General features: G+C 44.5%; 1 protein-coding gene and 1 non-coding gene across 4 annotated transcripts in view; one reads left to right on the top strand and one right to left on the bottom strand.

Moving 5' to 3' along the window:
* TGFB2 (transforming growth factor beta 2) overlaps positions 1–20,974 on the bottom strand; it is an 80,923-nt gene that overhangs the window by 44,595 nt on the left and 15,354 nt on the right. Inside the window, exon 2 of one of the 3 annotated variants that reach the window (XM_029230951.1) lies at positions 20,657–20,740. The exons of the other annotated variants lie outside the window; for them this stretch is intronic. Coding sequence (XP_029086784.1) covers positions 20,657–20,740 — 84 coding nt within the window. The remainder of the gene's footprint in view (positions 1–20,656; positions 20,741–20,974) is intronic. 3 annotated transcript variants of the gene reach the window in all.
* LOC114900061 lies at positions 4,515–4,623 on the top strand. The gene has a single exon (XR_003794688.1). It is a non-coding gene; the product is annotated as a U6 spliceosomal RNA (small nuclear RNA).

Raw genomic sequence — 20,974 nt, 5'->3', positions numbered from 1 at the left:
GAACCAGATGACCTTTGAAATGTGAACACCCGGACAACATGTGATACTGTGCTGGTTCTAGCCCTTTGAATCTTCAACTTTCCTCAAAGAGGAAAGATGGGGAAGGAACCAGATAGCACTGAGGGTTCAGAGGCTGAGCTTCTGAAAAGCCTCATTTAGGTTCTGAAGGCGAGATATGAGGTCTATGTTTCTGCTTCTTCTCCTTGGCTCCTTGTAAGTCAAGCATACGTTTTGGGTGTGATTTTCTAGCTCTTGATCCAATATATTGTCTGTTGCAGCTAAGTGAGGAGACTGGTCTTCGTCCTGACATGTGGTTGTCCTAGAGCCCTTCGGTAAAAACCTCCCAAATCTCATGGTTAAAGGGGTGAAGGGTTTACACACAGGACTATCACTTCTTGGTAAGAATTCCCATTTACCTCTGAAGCTGTGTTGTCTTGAACCTCTCTGTGCCTTGGGAGCTGGTGACCACTTTACAGGGCTCTGGTCAGGCTCAAATATGATGATGTATGTGAACGGGCTTTGTTAAATGCAAAGTGATTCATACGTGCAAGGTGGCATGACTGTATTTACATTTATTCTTTTTAAATACCTTTTTAAATTGAAGTATAATTGACCTACAATTTTATATTAGTTGCAGGTGTACAACATAGTGATTCAACATTTTTATACATTGCAAAATAATCACCATGATAAGTCTCATTACCACCTGTCACCACACAAAGTTATAATATAATTGACAATATTCCCTATGATGTAAATTATATCCCATGACTTATTTTTTTTTTTATTTTTTTTTTTGCTGTACGCGGGCCTCTCACTGTTGTGGCCTCTCCCGTTGCGGAGCACAGGCTCCAGACCCGCAGGCTCAGCGGCCATGGCTCACGGGCCCAGCCGCTCCGCGGCATGTGGGATCTTCCCGAACCGGGGCACAAACCCATGTTCCCTGCATCGGCAGGCGGACTCTCAACCACTGCGCCACCAGGGAAGCCCGACTTATTTATTTTATAACTGGTAGTCTGTACCTCTTGGTCTTTCTCACCTATTTCACTTATCTCCCCACCCTTCTCCCCTCTGGCAACCACCTGTTTGTTCTCTGAATCTATGAGTCAGTTTCTGTTTTGTTGTTTGCTCATTTGTTCTGTTTTTTAGTGAAATCATATGGTATTTGTCTTTGTCTGTCTGACTTATTTCACTTAGCATAATAGCTCTAGGTCCATCCATGTTGTCACAAATGGCAAGATTTCATTCTTTTGGTGGCTGAGTAACATTCCATTGTATATATACCACATCATCTTTTTCTGTTCGTCTGTCAATAAACAACTAGGTTGCCTCCTTATCTTGGCTATTGTGAATAATGCTGCAATAAACACAGGGGTGCATATATATTTTCAAACGAATGTTTTTGTTTTCTTCAGCTAAATACCCAGAAGTGAAGTTGCTGGATTATATAGTAGTTTTATTTTTAATTTTTTGAGGAATCTCCATGCTGTTTTCTATACTGACTGCACCAATTTACATTCCCACCAACAATGCACAAGGGTTCCCTCTTCTCCACATCCTCGTCTACACTTGTTATTTGCTGTCTTTTTGATGACAGCCATTCTGACACTGTCACTGAAGAAGAATGTACTCGCCACACTTCCCCAGAGGTCACTCAAAGACAACAGGCATTTGCTGACACAAGCTCATCTAATCCCCCGGAAACAACTTTTGTGGTTGATCTCCGACTTTGCAGATAAGAACACGGAGGCTCAGAGCTAGTGATCAGAAAACACTGCTAAGTGGATTATCAAACCCAAATCCTGACTCCCAACAGGTGTTCTTCCCACTCATCACATCGCCTCAGACTTAGGAAGGATCCATCCAGGTTACAGTGCACAGAATCTGAGCCACTCTCGGGGGGGCTGTGAGATCACGGTGTCATCAGTCCTATGAGCCATACCTGCCCGGGACCTCGACATGCACATGGGCAGCCTCCGAAGCACCTGTAGCCAACCCTCATCTGTTTCCCTGAACCCCCTACAGGTCATCCTCCAAGCTGAGTTTTAACCAACAGATTTGAGTTTTGCCTTCCGTCCCTTTGTGGCCAAACCCTAGGCATGTGAAGGACTGTCCACGGCCCCGAGCTTAAGGAAGAATGAGGTGAGGTGAAGCAAATGCATGGTAAATCCACTGCCTGGAAAATCTGCCTCTCAATATGTAATATGCCAATAATAACAGCAGCAGCTCAGAGTCCTATCTGCATTATCTCATTTAAGCCTCACAAAGACTCGACAAGGTAGACACTCTTTTCATTCCCATTTTGCAGACGAGGAGACCAAGGCTTAGGAGGATTACATAATTTATCTAAGGTCACATAGCCAGTAAGTGGTGGCGCCAGAGTGAAAGTGACTTATCAATACAATGGACTACTTTTAGTACTTCACTTCATAAGGTAAGATAAACCCATTTATACACAATCTTGCTTATAACATATAGTAGAGTATTTAACATACTTACTTTTCTCAGCTTGGCAAATAGACCACACACCTGCTAATAATGCCTTTTCCATGTCAAGTTATCCTGACTCTATTCCAACATACATAGCAATTTAAATTATCTACGTGAAAAAGATGATAACCTCTAACCCTATAAAATAATAAATGACAATACACTCTCACTAAAAATAAGACACATACCCAATGCATTCAAAACACTTATGCTACGTAATTCCTTTTTTTGAAAATGAATCAAGATGTTCTCGAGGAGGAGGGGGAAAAAAACCCCTGTGAATTACTTTATTTAATAATAAACCTTTATTTAAATAAACCTTAAATAAACTTTCCCTATATCTCATCTCTACAGAACTGTCACCCCACCACAAAATCACCGTGCATGACAAACTGTGAGGCCAAAATGAAGGAAAGGGTGGAGGAAAAGCATTCTTGTCTCATTTCACAATTTTTGGGAGGCACCAGAATGTGGTACTTTTTGGTCAGTGTGTGTTTACGCTCTACCGTTTTAGGTTGGGAAATCCAAAGGCAACATTTCTTACTTGCAAATGTGTTTCATGGAATGTTCTTCAGAAGTTTGTGATTAATCTTGTTGCGACTTCTAACTCCTTGAAACCTTGAAACCTGACTCATAGGACATATCACCAAATCTGGCGAATCCTCTGACAGGTAGCTGTGTTAAAATTCTTTGGTAAAAAACTCCCAGACATCATGGTTAAAGGGATAAACGCTTTATGCAAGGGCTGACACTTCTTAGTAAGAATTCCTACCTCCTCTAAAGCCAGTAGGAGCCTGTGTGACCCTGAAAGCCTGTGACTCCCTCCCCACCCCCATGTCACCTGCTTTCCCATCAGACAGAAAAGGGACCTCTGAAGGGCAAAAGAGCAATCTTGTTACTGCATTTCAAAATGTTCTTGTGTTATTCTTAATGTAGATTCATATTTACAATAGATGATACACTTTTTTAAAAAGGCACATGCTTTCCCACCTTGCAGTTTCAACTTTCCTAAAAGATCACTTACAAATCCTAGGAGGATTATACAGCCACAAAACAGCAGTTCGATATCCTGTCTAAATGTGGGTGCATCTGTGCTGCCAGGCTTCCCATTAAACCCTCTGTTTAGATCATAAATCCAGCTCCACAGCTCTCCTGTAATATCCCAGGGCAGAATTCCCAAGTTTAAGGCTCTATCACATAGTTTTCTTTCCTCCTGATTGGGAACTGCCTTTCCTTTTGCATTTTATTTCTCCTTGAGACTTTTCCTAACCATGTAGTGTTTGATTAAAAAACCCAGTTAGGGGAGGGGGAAGGGTAAGCTGTGACAAAGTGAGAGAGTCGCATGGACATATATACACTACCAAACGTAAAATAGAGAGCTAGTGGGAAGCAGCCGCATAGCACAGGGAGACCAGCTTGGTGCTTTGTGACCACCTAGAGGGGCGGGATGGGGGGGTGGGAGGGAGACGCAAGAGGGAGGACATATGGGGATATATGTGTATGTATAGCTGATTCACTTTGTTATACAGCAGAAACTAACACACCATTGTAAAGCAATTATACTCCAATAAAGATGTTAAAAAAAAAACAACCAGTTATTTCCAAGAAGACTCTAAATTACAGTAGGCTTGTGTCATCTGACAACCTCCTCGCCCCCATAGATATTTATTTGCAAAAACTGAGATGAGGGATCAAAAGAGAAAGAGCACATCATAGCTCCATATACCACCAGACCTTGGAAAGGAAAGCCTGTTCAAGACCTGTGCTCCTGAGGAAACTAGAGATGGTATATGAAGATGATCTTAGCATCATATTGGGAGCAGAAGTTGGGAACTTTCATCCTCCTTTTCCTAATCCTGACTCCTTTCCCTAAACACTGGCCGTTTCACTGCAGGCAAGTTACTCCACTCTCTTCTGCTTCAAGATTATGTCAAAGGTATACTTTTGTCAAAACTCATCAAGTTGCACACTTAAGAGCTGTGCATTTTGCTGTATGTAAATAGTACATCCATTAAGAATGGGGAGTGCTTGCTTCGGCAGCACATATACTAAAATTGGAATATGATACAGAGAAGATTAGCATGGTCCCTGTGCAAGGATGACACGCAAATTTGTGAAGCGTTCTGTATTTTTGTGTGGGAGAGGGTTGGATTAGGAGTTTGGGATTAGTAGACGCAAACTATTGTACATGAAATGGATAAACAACAAGGTCCTACTGTATAGCACAGGGAACTAAATTCCATGTCCTATAATAAACCATAATGGAAAAAAATATGAAAACGAATATATATGTATAACTGAATCACTTTGCTGTACACCAGAAACTAACACAACGTTGTAATTCAACTATACTTCAATTAAAAAAAAAAACTATAAAAAAGGGAAAAAAAAGAAATTAGAAGGATGAAAATGCATATAAATATTTAAAAAATAATATCATTATGTAAGGTCCTACAAAGAAATACTAGTCCCAGGCAGTTGTACAAAGGAATCTCACTAGACTTTTAGGAAACATATCATTCCAATCTATGCAAACTATCCCAGAGAAAGAAATGGGGAGATACCCCAACTCACTTACACAGGCAGTATAACCGTGATACCAAAACGGTATCAGAAAAGGGAATGTATAGACCAAATCCACTCATGGAACAAAACCCACTCAACAAAATAGTAGCATAACCAAGGTCTGTTGTATTTATACCCCCCCCCCAAGAAAAGAAATTGAAATGATGGAAAATCATCCTTTGGATTCAGTTCCTGTGACCAAATGTCCAACACAGGACACAGTGGCACTGTGAAGCCAGTAGAGAAAAACTCTGAACTTCCGCAGAGAAAAAAAACCTGCCTACCTACTTCAATGTAGAAGTAAAACCAAGGGCTTAAAACTAGTCCCTTCATCGGTTTCGCGAGAGCCGGCGCCTCAGTCAATCAGGGGCCCAGCCCCGAGTCCGGACGCGGATCTTGCAGCAACTTTCTCTATGCTGGGGTGACTGTTCTTCCACTGACAACACTCACCAGAGTGCTTCATTTCACACCTTTGCTTTTATCATTTTCCATCTTCGGCTAAAAGTACTGCTTTGGGGGTGAGATTCAACCAAAGCATCCTCCCCCAAAGCAAAGGGAGCAGTAGCGAATAAGGGCTCTTGCAAGGTGCTCCCGGGCGAGCTGCCTCTTCCGTTTATATCTCCAGCCTCATCGGAAGGCAGCCCTGAGCACTTCGGGTGCGGCCAGGGGGCTGCTTCCAATGCTCTGGCTTCATTTTTCACACGAACGCTCCGCCAAAAAAAAGAAAAAGAACAAAATGACGGCTGTGTTGAGGGTCCCGGTGGCAGCCCCCATCCGGGAAGGGTAGGAAGAACTAGAGGCAGTTTTCACCATCCTTTTCCTGACCTTGGGGATCTTGTCACCATTTACTCGTCGGATGAAGTGATGATAAAAGTAAAGTATGGTTCATTACACGTGCTGATCTGGTAACCGCTGATCTCTTCGACTTGAAAATGATTCTCACCTGCTCCTGCCTACGACTGCCCCACTGTGTGTGCATGGACACACACACACACACACACACACACACACAATAACGATATGTCATTTACTAGCTCTGTTTACTGACATACAGGGTTCAGTACAGATTGTCTAGAGCTCGGCCTCCAGGCCCTTCTCAAAATTTAGGAACACGACAGAGAGCTGTTCTTGTCCAGAGTTTTAGGATGGGGTTTTGTTTGTAATCTTGGCGCTGTAACACGAGGAGATTTAAGGTTTGGGACTCAGCAGACCCAGATTCTGCTTTGGCTTTGCCATGTAAAAGCTGGCCCTGGGCACATCTCTTAACCTTTCTAGGCCTCAGTTTCCTCATCTGTAAAATGTGTGGGACACCTTCCTGAGAAGGTCAGAGGAAATGAGAATCAAGAGAGGCTACAGGGAACGATTCAGCCCCACTTGGCCACCATCACCCTTTGCTCTAAACCAGCTTTACTAAAGTGAAAGTAAAGATAGGCCTTGGAATAGAGCTACCTATGTGGCACTCCAGTTAATTCTCTAAACCGCACTTTGCCCATCTCTAAAATGGGGACAAGACAGCATCTATCGCCTAGAGATGTGAGGATAAACTAGGACTGTGAAAGCAAAAGCACTCAGCACTGTGAGTTTGATGGGTACCCCGACGTCGTAGCTTCTGTTATTTTTTCCTAGATTCCCAGCAAAAGGGCTTGTTTCTGGCAGACCTCTGTTCATCTCCCCAGCTCCCTGGTCATTCAGGGAGGCCTCTGCACGCGGAGCTCCCTTCCCAGCAGCCGCAGACTCCCCAACTCAGGGCAGCTCTGCGCTTCATCTCCAGATGAAGGGAAAATCTGGTAAACATTACACTTACAAGGTAACAGGTCTGGAATGCTCGGCATCCCAGGCGGAGCACAATTGCTTCTTGGCATCCAGATACATATAGGCTGCAGCCCAGGGCCAAGCTACATTTGGCTGCTTTGCGCCATTCAAATAAAGATATTAAAATTCCTCCAACTTTATAAACATTTGTACTGTTTGCTAATCAAAGGGGTTAGTTTAAGAAAGTCACCTGAAGAGAACTTGGCATGTGGTCCGCTCTCCTCAGTTTAGACCCGAAGGAGCACTGCGTGTATACGTACCGCATAGGTTTCTCATATGTAAATGGTTTCTATATTTTACGCCAGGTGGACTCTACTTTCAGCGTGCACTGCCTTTCCCCAAACAAACAGGCCTAAGCAGTTTTCATTCTGGAGTTATGCCCTCAACCATTGCACCACGTTGCTGCTTCTGTGTCACGTGATCAGCTCAAACTTCAATCCACGGGAGTGAGTAATGATGACAGCGGCAACTATGGGAGGTGGGGCACCTTGGCTCTTCCACTTACTAGCTATTGATCTTGGGAGTGATTTAATCTATCTCTGTGCCTTGGTTTCCTCCTATGTGAAATGGAAAAAAATAATAATGCCTATCCATTATTGCCAGGATCAAATGAGTCAATATCCCTAAGTGCTCAGGAGGGTACCTGGGGTAGAAGAAGCCCCACATCAGTGTAAGTAATCAATATTTTTATTATAAATATTATTCTTGTCGTTGTTGTCATTGTTGTTATGGACCAAACACCAAGTGTGAATAAAAGAAGCTAGATACAGATCCTCAGCAAAGGGTAACTGGTTCCCCCAGTAAGCAAAATAAGTGTAGTTAGACATATTTCGGTCCACCTTTCTCTCTGTTAACTAGAAGCAAGTAGTGGAAAGTGGTAAAATTAGATTATATCACAGCCAGTGACAAACTTTGGCCTTCACTGACTCAGAGGTCAGGCCTGAACATCCCTCGGTTAAGAACACGAAAAGGACACCGTTTTCAACTGGCTTCATCTTACTCTCCAAATATCTAACCTCAGAACTTTTAAATAAAACCTCCTTCCCAAATGGCAACTTTGAGAAAAAATACCAAAGCAGACTTTGAGTGGGAACAAAGAAAGGGGTACCATTTTCCTAAGAATAAAGTAAACGGAGCACATTCTCTTGGCTTGCTTTGACAGTTAAAGGTGATCGGGAGGCCCGATTTCCCCTGTGGGTGATGGAAGGTCAAGGACTTCCGGGATGACAGCTCGAGTCTGCTGGCAGACACCCTTCCTGCTTCGCTGGCCTGGGAATGCGCTGCTCCAGCAGGTAACGGCCAAGTCCAAACAGCAAGCAGGCGACAGCTGTCTCTGTCCTTTGCACACCTGTCTGGCTCCCACCCTCCTTTCCTCTCCTCCCCTCTGGCCTCCCTGTGCATTCACAACCCCTGCTGCTGCCTCAGGTCACTTGTGCGTAAGAGCAAGAAGGAAAAAACACTACAAGATACGTAAGGAATTAAAACGAAGGAGGTGATGGCCAGTGTGGGCCTCAAGATTCACTTTACAGAGGATACAGGAGGAAGCCAGCTGTATCAGTAAGAGAAAGGACAAGATTTTTTACTCAGTAAGGCCTTCTGGAACCTCAGGCCACATCCTCTGGAGACATCTATTCTGTGTACCCATGACCCTGGGCAGAGCTCCTCTCTGGCCACAGTCACCCAAGGCACAGGACAGGACGGGGTTTCCCAGGGGTCAGGAGTGGGGCAGGCCAGACAACAGGAGGGGCAGGCAACCGGCACAAGAGTGGGCCTTTCTGTTCTTTGTACTTGAAGAAGCGTAAGCCTCTCTCAGTACAGAGTCTATGGGGGGGCGGGGAGCAGTAGACTGAATAAATCACAGTGCTGACTGGGGGTGGGGTTGGTCGGGAGGGATGTCCTTGTGGCTAACCACATTTTACTGGGCTTTTTTATTGATTGCAGTTGTATTGAAAGAGACATGACTCAGACATACCATATCCGAAGCCACGTAAAGCACTGGGTTCTAATGGAATTTCAATGTATGAAAACGTCAAGAACTGTACTCTGAAATGTGAAAAGCTTTGCTATCAACACAGACGTCACTTGCTTCTGCCCTTTAACAGCTGAAGGAGATGCTGACTTTCCTATTTCCCTTTTCATACTGAGGCTCGGGCTATTCACTGCTCAGGTACACATATCGTTCTATGTACGATATGGATCGATGTTTTAAAAAGTTGGTTTCGTTACCCAGTCACCTTGTCTTTGTGTTACCATTGGCCTTGGCTTGTAAATATCATTCAGCAACTTTTTAATGGTTCTGCTTTGTGTAGGGCAGCGGGTGTATCAATTTGTCTTCACAAATAGGCTATAAGCTACTTGAGGGCAGGGGTGATATAAGAATAACAATAAAAAGAGGAAGAACAATGACAAAAGTAACACTACAAGTGTTGAGGGGCATGCCATCTGTCACATAGCTACCATGATTGTCCCATTTTGGTGGAAGCTAAGAAACTGAGGCTCAAAGAGGGCGTGTGCCCTATCCAATGTTACATAACTAGAAATAGGGCGCCTCCACTTACACCTATGTTATGTGAGCCCAGTGCCTTCCTCTGGGCTGTGTGTGCTGCCTCTTCTGGGGGGATCTACCCCTACTCTCCTCATTTTTATCCACTCGTGTGATTCAGGCAGCAAGCCCTTGAGGCAGTACATGCTCAGTGAATATTTATTGAATTAAATTGAATAAAACAGTATTTTCCACATCCTTGTTTTCAGGGACAATTCAGGAAGGGATTAAAGTGAAATAACAAGGGAGAGAGATGTACCACTTAGTTGTAGAAATAGTTACTAATACACAGAGTTCTTTTAGGCAGGTTCTGAAAGTTTTGAGCCCTCCTGATAAGACAAAGAATATCATTCTGCCTTACTTACTTTTACCAATGTTTAAATAATAGCTTCAGTATTATTTTCCTCTGACAGAAATTGGTACCACTTTCAATTTTTTCTTAGGCTTTAAAAAAATATATCACTTGGGCTTCCCTGGTGGCACAGTGGTTGAGAGTCCGCCTGCCGATGCAGGGGACACGGGTTCGTGCCCCGGTCCGGGAAGATCCCACATGCCGCGGAGCGGCTGGGCCCGTGAGCCGTGGCCGCTGAGCCTGCGTGTCCAGAGCCTGTGCTCCGCAACGGGAGAGGCCACAACAGTGAGAGGCCCGCATACCGAAAAAAAAAAAAAAAATATATATATCACTTGCTTTTCTCAATGTATAACTTGATATTAAAAACATGGGTTGGAATTTCTGGTTTTCCTATAGTTCTCAGAATACAAAAGCAAGAAAAAGTCTTCACTGATCACCTTGAAATAAGTGAATGAATGAATGAATGAATAAAAAATATATTCATTCCCTACCACAGGCAAGGCATTTTTATGTGTTAATTTCTTTTTTTTTTAAAGTACCATTAAGAAGCATTATTTTTAAAAATCAATTCTCATTTTAGAGAAGAGAAAAATGAGGTTCAGAGAGGGTAACTGACTTGCCCAATATTTCACAGTCAGGATTTTATCCAGGATTCTCCTTTATGCAAAACGTGTATTTTCTTTCTATTATATCACAGACTAAGTGTCACCCTCAAGAGTCATCTTTGGCTCATGTATGAGTCACTTTCTTGGCTTATCAGTGGTAGGCTGGGATCAAAAAACCAAAGGTCGACATCCTCACAAAGTTGAAAGGAAGGGACCACCGTCTGTTATAACAAAGCAAAAGAAACAGAGAGGCCCATTATATGAACTCGTCTGTCTAGACAGATGACTAAACCGGGGTCCCCCCCAGGGTTAGACTTAAATTTCCTCTGTTCAGCCTGTTGGATATTTAGCAAAAAACAAAAAGAAATGCTTAAGGGCTGTAGTACTAATCCAATCCTACACTACCCAGAGAGTAGTTTAAAACTTGTTTCGGTGCAGCCTGCATGTGTTAAAGTTTCAAGCAGAAATTGGATTGAAACAAGAAGAACCCTAAAAATACTTGTGCTGTCTGGCTGAGGACCCAAGAACACAGGCCCAACTGTCCCACTATAACTCCAGGGACAGCAGTTCGAACTCACAGAGGGAGCAAGTATTGATCCAGGTGTCCCCGTGGGACCATCCACAACAAGAATGCATCAAATATAGGCTTGGCTTTCATATGGGCTGGCAAGTAGCTTCACTTGTGTTCTTTCTGTGCCCCCGGGGACTCTGAATTTTTCCTAACTTATAACATGAAAAATGCTACTGACAGTAAAGAAGAAGTCAGTATCCCTTCATCGAGGCTCAGAGATATAAACAGAGGTTGGTGATAATAAGATGCTTTTAATCCTATTAATATTGCTTTGCTTAGAGTACAAAAACTTTCCCCAGGTGGGAATTAGGAGTTGGCTAACAGACCAAGTGGCCCCATGGAGAAACTGGGAGCAGACCAGTGGACTAAGACATTTTGCTCATTTCCCAATGAGTCCTTAGCGATATGCAAGGTGCTATTTCTCTTATGGTCCATATTTGCAAAATTCACTCACTCCCACATTTAACAAATATTTATTGGCTGCCTTGATCTGCAACATTTCTTCATATGTATGAGGATACATACGAAGGCCTGGAACTGGAGATGGAATTTCTAGGGCCTTGGCCTGGAACCATTCTGATCTTTTAATAGGCATTAAAGGATTAATGCAGTAGTCTGAGGAAGAACTCAGATTTACTAGCCAAAAAAAAAAAAAAACCAGCCAAAAAACAGTTGTTCCTAGCTAGGGAGAAAAAAAAAGAAAAACACCAGGATTTTACACTGCACGGTCCAGTGATTATCCAGTGTGGACAAGAGAAGCACATAAGGACGCACCATATTTCATACACGTTCATATAAGAAGCAACCATTTCTGTTCTTCAAACAGGGAACCCAGAGAATAAAGATGAGCTAAACTCAGAAGCCACTGCCTAATTCCAACACCTGTGTTCAAGCCCTTGGGTTCTGCTGCCTGCTTTGAATTTCCATAGGTTTTCAGGAGAGAAATACTGGATTTAAAAGAACAAAAGAAAGCATCCGAACATATCATTTTTCCTTCTGCAGAAAAGAATGATCTCTTTAAAATACAGATACACACTATTCTCACTCAGTGAATTCTCCTTTTCTGACACCTCATCCCCTCACCCCAAATATTCTTGTGTATACTTAAGTTCATCGTCTTAGGGGAGCGATTAGTTGGAGCTTTGGAACCAGACAGACCAAGTTCAAGTTCTGGCTCTGCCACTTATTAGCTGTGTGACTGTGGGGAAATTACATGATGTCTGTAAGTCTCGGTTCCCTTATCTGTAAAACTGAGAATAACTGTTTATCCTATAGGGCTAATAGAGAAAGATTAGTGCATTGCCGAACTAAGTATTCAATAACTAATGGCTATCGGTAACATTATTATTCATCTTATTATTACTAAAGCCAGAATCCACCCTTTTTATCTATCAATACCCCCAAGCAGGTATACGCCTTTTCTTCATGCAGAAGTTCACTCATATTAGAACATGGATACCTAGACAGAAAATCATAGTAGTAAAAGTTATGTAAACCCCCAAAACAGAGGTTCTCAAACCTGGTTGCACGTTAGAATGCCCTGGGAAGCTTTTTAAAACTAAAGATGCCAGACCCCACCCCAGACCAACTGACTCAGAATTTCTGGAGGCGGACCTCAGCCTGAATGTATGTTAAATATCTCCCAGGTGATTCTCACGCACAGTGAGGTTGAGAATCCCAGCACTAGAACACCCAAGTAGAGACCACAGCCCTGAAGGTCAACGCTTCCAATAAAGGATCTGAGTGCTTTGATATCTGAAGCCCAAGTTCAAGTCTTTGCCATGGTCCCAGCATACCTGTGGGTGAGCTGGTCTTGGTGCTTCCCCTGTTTAGTTTCTGAAAGCCAGTCTACTCTCTCCCTAACAATAACACTTGAGTAAACCATCCCTGAAGCCACAGTGGCCGCAGTTCCCGCAGGGAGCTGCCCTCCCGCTCTCCTGCCTACACACAATGGACGAGGTAAGTAGCAGCCTTGAGAAAACAAGCAACGCAGACCAGGAAAACAGAGAAGCAACCCCTGCCGTGAAGGCGAACACATACGAATCAGCTCCGCTTCAGAGCAAAGATACAATGCAACTGAAGATTAGAAAAATGTGGTCTGACCGTTTGGATTTCACAAGGATCCAAAACCAATTTTAAAGTCCAGTCGGTGGACAAAGTTCACATTCAGCAAAGCAGCTCCAGTGGTTGCATCATCCAAACAACAGGGCAATTCAGAAATACAGATGTCCAGCCAGGGGCAAAACAATGCTTTCATTTTTTTCTGCTCTTTCCCACCGCTGACCCCAAGAGCAGGATGGAAAAGCTCAGCATCTGCTGCTACTAAGAATAGGCTGCGGAGATGGCAATGAACTTGAAAGCACGGAGTTACCCAGCATGCTCAGGGGCGCTCGGAGGGGATGGATGGCTGCGCCTGGGTTGAGGGTGGTACAGAAGATGCCTCAAGCCAGGCGGGGTCATTCTCCGGTTTTCTCACTGGACACAGCAAGAAGGAGCCTGAATCTAAGGCAGCAACCCGATAGGTCACTGGCAGGAGACTAAGGTTCAGGTTAGACAGAATTCTAGGGAACCACATGGTACACGATGTTTAAATCAATTGGCATGGAACTCACACAAGAGAGAGAAGAAACAGGAAAGTCATGGTCCCTCTAGCAAACAGTTAAGCATCTTCAAACTTATAGTCTCATGGAAGCTTAGCCTGGATCCTTACTGTGAAGCACATTTACCAGATATTGCTGGGCATGTGAGGACCACAGTGGCAACCTGAGACCCTAAGGCTAAGGGATCTGAGTACATGCTTTGGAGGTAAGCCTGAGCCTCCCTGACATACATAAATTTCACATAACACATCAGGACTTGCTTCCTAAACCTAGTACTACCAACTGTGCCTCTGACACCAAATAAACTTGCCTCGGTTGGAGGAACAAGTGATACATAAAAATGGAGGACAAGGACATTGATGTCTGTCTTATAAGGCCAACTTACTAATTATTCAGTAAATATCCATTATAAAGCTCCTCATAATTCAACAGATAAAGCGATAGTGTGGCTCTAGCCAAGCCATACCCACAACACAGACAGTTTTTTGTTTTTTTTTTTTTTTTTTGCGGTACGCGGGCCTCTCACTGTCGCGGCCTCTCCTGTTGCGGAGCACAGGCTCCAGATGCGCAGGCTCAGCGGCCATGGCTCACGCGCCCAGCTGCTCCGCGGCATGTGGGATCCTCCCGGACCGGGGCACGAACCCGTGTCCCCTGCATCGGCAGGCGAACTCTCAACCACTGCGCCACCAGGGAAGCCCAATACAGACGGTTTTTAACATGGGTGAAATCTTTGTCTTTCCCCAACTCCTGCACCTACACTGTGGTAGACTGTACCATTTTGGTCAAAATGTGGTCTGTCCCTCTCCCCTGGGCCCACAGCCACATGGACCCTTTCTTGTGCCTCTCCCTCTCCTACTGAAATCAGGCTTGGCCAATGGAATGGGGTGGGGATAACTGTCAAATCTCCTGAGGTCCAGCCAGGAGGTCAGCATGCCGGGGTTACATGTGGCTCCCTCAGCCTGTGTCCTGCACTGAAGATGTCATGGAGCACAACTACAGCCAACCCACAAATCCACAGTACATGAGTGAGGGACCCATCGTTGTGATATGCCTTCGAGATGAAGAAGAAAAGCACTAGTGACTTTCAGCTTATAAAATAATGTTATATTCCAGAGTCCCATTACACAACAGCACATCGTGGTGTAATGGATTTTATACACCATGGGTCCATTATGTCTCCTGAATGTAACAATTTTGAAGAACAAATACTTGATATAATGATCTTGCCCTGTTCTCCAGCCTCAGTATTTCACAGCAGGTCTCCTGTAGGAATACATCCAATTTCTCAAAGACTACACTAAGTGCTTGTGCTGTCTCAATGATTCATCAAGACGGTAGTCATGCGAGCTCACAGAGGAAGAAAACGACATGAAAGGGCAAATCTTCTCCTTCCAGAAAACTGAAGCAGCTTCCTAGGGCTACTGGATGACGGCCAAACAATCACCCCAAAGGCCATCTTTTCAAGCAGCAAATACCACCTTCCCCAAGAAGGCTTCCTTGACAAGCAAGTTCAGCAATTCTTCTGACCTCTCAGACCCTTACTAATAATCAACCACAGGGTGTTAGCTTCTCGGTTTGGTTTGGTTGGTTTGGTCTGCCTGAGCTCCTCAGCAAGTTGTAGCTCTCCTGAAGTCGGGGACTGTGCTCTATGCCTCCATCCAATGGCAACTTCATCCAGCACCTGCACGCGCTATAGACTCGGCAGACATGTCTTATACAGATGGATGAAGGAGTCAAATCGCCATCCCAGTGCAAAGTCTTGCTGTTCAAGACTTAAACATTAGAATTCAAAGTCTCATCCAAGAGAAATGCTTTTTGACTGATAAGGGACATAGTCTTACAAATTCCCTGGCTTATGACCCCACTTCAAAGATTAGGCAAAGGCATGAGGCACAGCTGGACAGGTCCAAAGACCCTTCCAAGCCCAACTTTTCACTTCGCACAGGGAGAGATAGTTTGTCATTCTCCGAGGCCAACCGTGGTCACCTATGAGTTTAGTGCCTTGTGTCCCTGGTCACTGAATCAAGGGTGGCCGTGACTAGGCAGTACAGCAAGTACAGCCTCCAACAGCTGCCATTCTATACTTGTTAGCACACGATGGGAGACCCAAGAGGTTATTTTCATACACAGAAGGGTGCAAAGATAGCTTCTTTCCCGAAAGGAAGGGGGTGGGTTGCCAATAACTCAGGAGTATTCATATAAAACAATAAAAAACAAAACAAAACAAAACCAAAAGAACCATATTCTACATACAGAACCCACTTGTAGCCTGCCTATCAAATTATCTGCTAAAGAAAGAACTCAGCACAAGGGAGGTCTGGTTGCAGTTCTTGGTGCAGCTTCGCCTAGAAATGCAGCTGTGAAGTGCCTTTCCCATGCATTGCCAAGTCCAACTCACTGGGCTTCGTACTCCTCCTTGGTTACCTGTGCACTCTTCTCAATTTAGCCACAGAAACCCCTTGGCTAGAACCACCCTTCTCCCTATTTTATGCAGAGGAAAAGCCACAGACTTTACAGTGGCCTCCAAGGCCCTATCTGACACATCATTAACTCTCTAATCTCATCTCCTAGGATACTTTGGATCATCCTTGAGTGTGGAAGGAACGGTACCCACTGCTCCCTCTGCCAGAAACGCTCCTCTCCACATTGTCTCAGGCTGTCCTACGCCCTCCTTCAAGTCTCTGCTTCCATGTCACCCTCTTAATGGGCCCTTCCACGCCCAGCCTACTTTAAATCGCAACTCACCTCCCCATTCCCCCAACGCTGCTTTTCTCCCCTATCGCATTGATCAAATTCTACCATTCTTATCTCGTCTTTTGAACTAATCGTCTATCTTCTTTCTCCAAAATGTGAAGCTCTCCCAGGGCAAAGTTTTCTGCTGTTTTATTCACTGATGGCATCACTAGTGCCTAGATGGATGTCTATTACATAGCAGACAATGAACACTGTGGAGTGACAGACAGTATCGTAAGAATGTCTCGTCTTTACCTCTGTCTTCCCACAATCTCTGCATGCATTTGACGTTTATCTTAAAACTCGATCTATATTTGTCGTGCACGTAGAGACCTTTAAATGGAAGGCTTGCTGGGAAGTAGAATGAATATGACCCGTCATTCTTTTCCTACTTCAATAGAAAAATGCTTTTTTTCCCATTGTTTAAATCTGCAGAGTGATAAGAGTTCTTATAATATTAATATTTTAAACTTCATGTTTTCTAGTGGTTATTAAGCCTGACCAGTATAATCCTAGGGTGGCTATAAAGTAACCACTGTAGTTAGTGCCTCTTCCTCTGGTGCTAGTTGACTGTTACATTTACCCTTCACCACACAGCAAACAACCTAGTTCTCAAATTGGTAGAAGTAACAGAGAAATCACTTGGGGCACAAGGACGCCTTCTGGGCATGTTTATAAAAAAAAAAATAACAATTTTTTTTTTTTTTGGTTTTGTGATACAGACCATGTAGAAGAACTGGCTGCTTCTTTAGTTTGATGGTCAAAAACACTACGTAATATCCATATTGTATGGCTGGAATCAAAATACTGGATGTTTCCAAAACAACATCAAAATAACAGGAGGTCTAGGGTTGCACAAAGAAAATACCAAGTAATTTATCATTAACTTTTTCTTTTTAATATCTGGGTCAGATTTTCACCTGCTCGAATACCTCTGGTTGAAAAAAAGAAAAAAACACTATTTGGAAAGAGAAAACTGCAGTTACCTGTGGCTGAGTTTGGCTGAGAGAGTAGAGTTTACATTCCATTGTTGGCGGGATCCTTACCCCATGGAATGTCTCAGAGCAGGATTCAGGCCACGAAGAGGTCAGCAGTGCTTTGACCAAACACTACCTCAGCGAATTAAACATTATACATTGACTAAGACATTATAAATTATGCATCACTTACACATTATACATTAGTTTCGAAACTCCCCTTCCCAATCCACACTTGAACGGAGGCATTCACTCCCGTACATAACATCCCAACTAGGCATCCACCCGCCGTGCCATCACTTGTTTGCACATTCAGGGCCTCCTCTGTGGTGAATGGTGAGCAGGGGTTGTATGTGAGAAGTGTAATTAACCACAGATCTACCTTGCTATCTATATGCATTGGGGGACATGGAGAGCACAGGGTGAAAACTCAGCCACGCTGTGGATTCAGGGTCTCACACTTGCAGGACCAGCTGATCAAACAGAGGCCCCACTGGATCTGCATCCTTCAAGCTGAAGGACTTCGAGTAAACAGACCAGCAGAATGAGAGCATCTTCCCCTCAGTGAGGCCTGACTCACCTGTGCTGCCTCTTAAACGTACAGACTCCTCAGCCCCACCCACCCCAGCGATTCTGACTCCGCAGGCCTGAGATAGGTCAGGGAATCTGCTTTCGATGACCCCTCGCGACATACAAATGCAGGCCACACTTTGAGAAGCCCATCTTTAAATCTGAACCAAGCTAACAAGAAGCATCGCGCTCAGTAAATCCTTGAAGAACGAAGCTGAATTTCCCTTCGTGCCTTCTAACCCATTTCTTCATAGAGAGACTGTCTCGGCCGCTTATCTTCTGGGTTCTTCTAGCTCAGGAGAAAAACCTTCAGGCAGGCTCACCTCATCCTCACCTACATTTTTGGGGAGAGTGAACTTAAGGGGAGAACAATCACGCAGCAGCCACATGGGCTGTGAGGGGCAAGGACTGTTTCCTCCTCCAGGCAATTTGATGCAAAGCTGATGAAACAATAGCGCTGCCAGTCCAAGCATGGGTGTCAGGACACATAGTGATAACTACACCCAGGTTAGAGACGGAGGGAGGAAAGCCAGAGGCGCCACCGGCCCCCCGCCCTCCCTGCGGCCACTCCCAACCTCTCCTTGGAATGGAGAGGCGGTTCACGCAAGGTGACAGGGATGGCCCTCGAGCCGCTTGGCACGAGCCAGGCTCCACTTAACGAGTGTTCAGAATCACAGTCAGCATGGAGAAATTCACCCTGACCCTGGACGCCTGCCCCTTGGCATCCGCTCACTTACATTTTTACTCAATTACTATTTCTAAGAACAGAGACAAAAAAAAAAAAAAAAATGCAGAGCCCCACTGCTCAGCAGTCTTGAATGGAAGGTCTGGAAGGGTCCGCAGGGTTTCCTCCCAGGAGGGAAGCTGGGTGGGGAGGGAGAGGTTCTCACCTTAGGGAATCTGTGCGTCTGTCTCCCCCATCCTGGCCACACCCTCCGAGACACTCCTGATTTTCCCAGACTCAGGAGGGGCAGGGTAGGTTTCTAGTGTTTTTTCACCAAAGAAATAGGGAAGCTTGTGGGGCGATTAAATGACTGAAAATAATCCCGAGGGAGAAGGCGTGTCTGAGGCCAAGAACTAGGGGAGGCCTCTCCACTTGTTTCCTATGGGAAGAAAACATGAAAAGGAAATGAATCCAAAGTGGTAGGTAAGAGAATTATAAAATGAATGGGATGGGATTCCAAAGGGAAAGCAAAAAGAAGGGCAAAAAAATAAAAAATAAAATAAAAGAAGTTTGGGGTCCATGTGGTGGAGGGCACCAGGGCCAGACCTGAATTCAGATTTGGGCTCTGCCCCTTTTGCTAGGTGATGACCAAGGACAAGGTATTCACCTCTCCAAGACACAGTTTCCGGTGGGGAAAAATGGGGAGGTCGTACTCGCCCTCCCCACCCAGGATGACGTGCCTTAAATACCAGGGACTTAGGGGGTAGTCAACAAATGTTTTCCTTCTCTCATCCCTTTCCCTTGTCTTTTCCAAAAAGCTGGTGAGACCAAAAAAAGAAAAAAAAAAATCAGACAATTAACTCCTTGGTTTAGACAGTGAAATAAAATACACATTTAGAGATGGAAAACCAAACATGATCTGCCTGAAAAAGGGGAACTTTAAAAGCATGGATCAAGCCATTCACTCTTTCTATTCACATGGCAGCTTCTAGCCACTCTGAGGCCTTCTGTACTAAAATAAATGTATATTCTCAATAGAATCAGTTTTTGTTTTTCTTTCTTTTTTTTTTTTTAGGAAAGCCCAGCTTAGGCCACTGTAAATAAACTATTTCATTTCTTGATTCCTTGATTCCTAAGAAGCAAGGTTAGGCACGGTAAAGTTCACGGTAGGATAACCCAGTGAGTCAGACATCTATTGGGGTAATAAAAACATTTCTCTTGTCCTTATTTGGGACCTCCACCTGCATTTAGAATCAATATAATTCACGCTTCCTCAGGGCCTCAAAAGTGCAGTGGGAACCAACGCCAGGGTGGCAAGTCCATTTCCTCCCTTCCTGAATGGATCAGGGTACCACCTGGGCCAGAGTTCTTGAGTGTCAGGATCATCTGAGACCTGTTCTGTGCTGTGGTCTCATGGCCCAGCATACAATAAAAGATGGCACTCAGTCAAAGCTGGCTAAATGTATTAATGTTCCAAATCAGAAAGGTGTGAGACCTCCGGCTTCGGTGGCCCCCAACCTAACACGTGGCCCTAGCTCGGAGGAGTCTGCATTTGTTCTGAGGGTCAGGGCGAAGTGGCAAGCTCCCAGGTTCAGTCAACTGAAGCCTTGACCATGACCACCACATTCTCTCATGCAACCCATTAATGGCAACATCAAGGTCACAATGATCAGCACACGTTTCCCACAGACCTCCCTCTAGAACTTCAAAGGAGAGAAAATCTCCTTCCTCCCTTTCAGTTCAGTACCAGCAACATTAATTGAGCCATTGCTATGTGCCAGAAACAAGAACATAGATTCAAATAAGATACCAAAAAAGGACCCTTGACATTCTGGCCATACCATTCAACCCTCCAGAGAGTATCCTCCCAGGGGGTCAAGAGATCAATCTGTCAAATCCCTCGTTAACCCCTGGATCACACACATCTCACAGACCCACGATCCATTCTTCCCCATACTGCAATCAAGTCATCATATCACTTCAAAGCATTCATGAGCCTTTCTCATAGAAACTCTGACTACAAAATTGGGGGCACCTGTGTGACTGTCCAGCTACAAGGCTGCACTTCAGAATTCTATTTTGCTTCTGACACGTTCCCCCCAGGAGACACACACTAAAGATGGGCCGGCTATCACTACATCAAACGAGGTATATAAAGCAGACGAGTGTACTCACCAAGGTACCCACAGAGCACCTGGGGCTGTCTGTAGCACAAGCTGCCCACTGAGCCAGAGGGTGTTGTAACAACTGGGCAGACAGCTAGGAGTTTTAAAAAGCACAGTCATTAGCTATTTTACTGAGAAGAAGCCTTGTACAGAGCTATACAAAGATTCAACGCAGAAGAGGGACTCAATGAATGTACTTATCATTCCCCCAGAAATAGAAGGTCCCCCCTACTCAGGGCCAGGGGACTAGGCAGGAGGGATCTTTGGGGGATTGTGGATTCTCGCCCCAGATCTTTTGGCATCCCTTAACCAGCAGTCAGGTTCCTGA

Source organism: Monodon monoceros, unplaced genomic scaffold (genome assembly GCF_005190385.1).
Source record: "Monodon monoceros isolate NGI ecotype Baffin Bay Population unplaced genomic scaffold, NGI_Narwhal_1 Super_Scaffold_18, whole genome shotgun sequence".
Taxonomy (NCBI): domain Eukaryota; kingdom Metazoa; phylum Chordata; class Mammalia; order Artiodactyla; family Monodontidae; genus Monodon; species Monodon monoceros.
The sequence above is the reverse complement of the archived record's forward strand: the minus strand, read 5'-3'. Positions and strand labels throughout refer to the sequence as shown.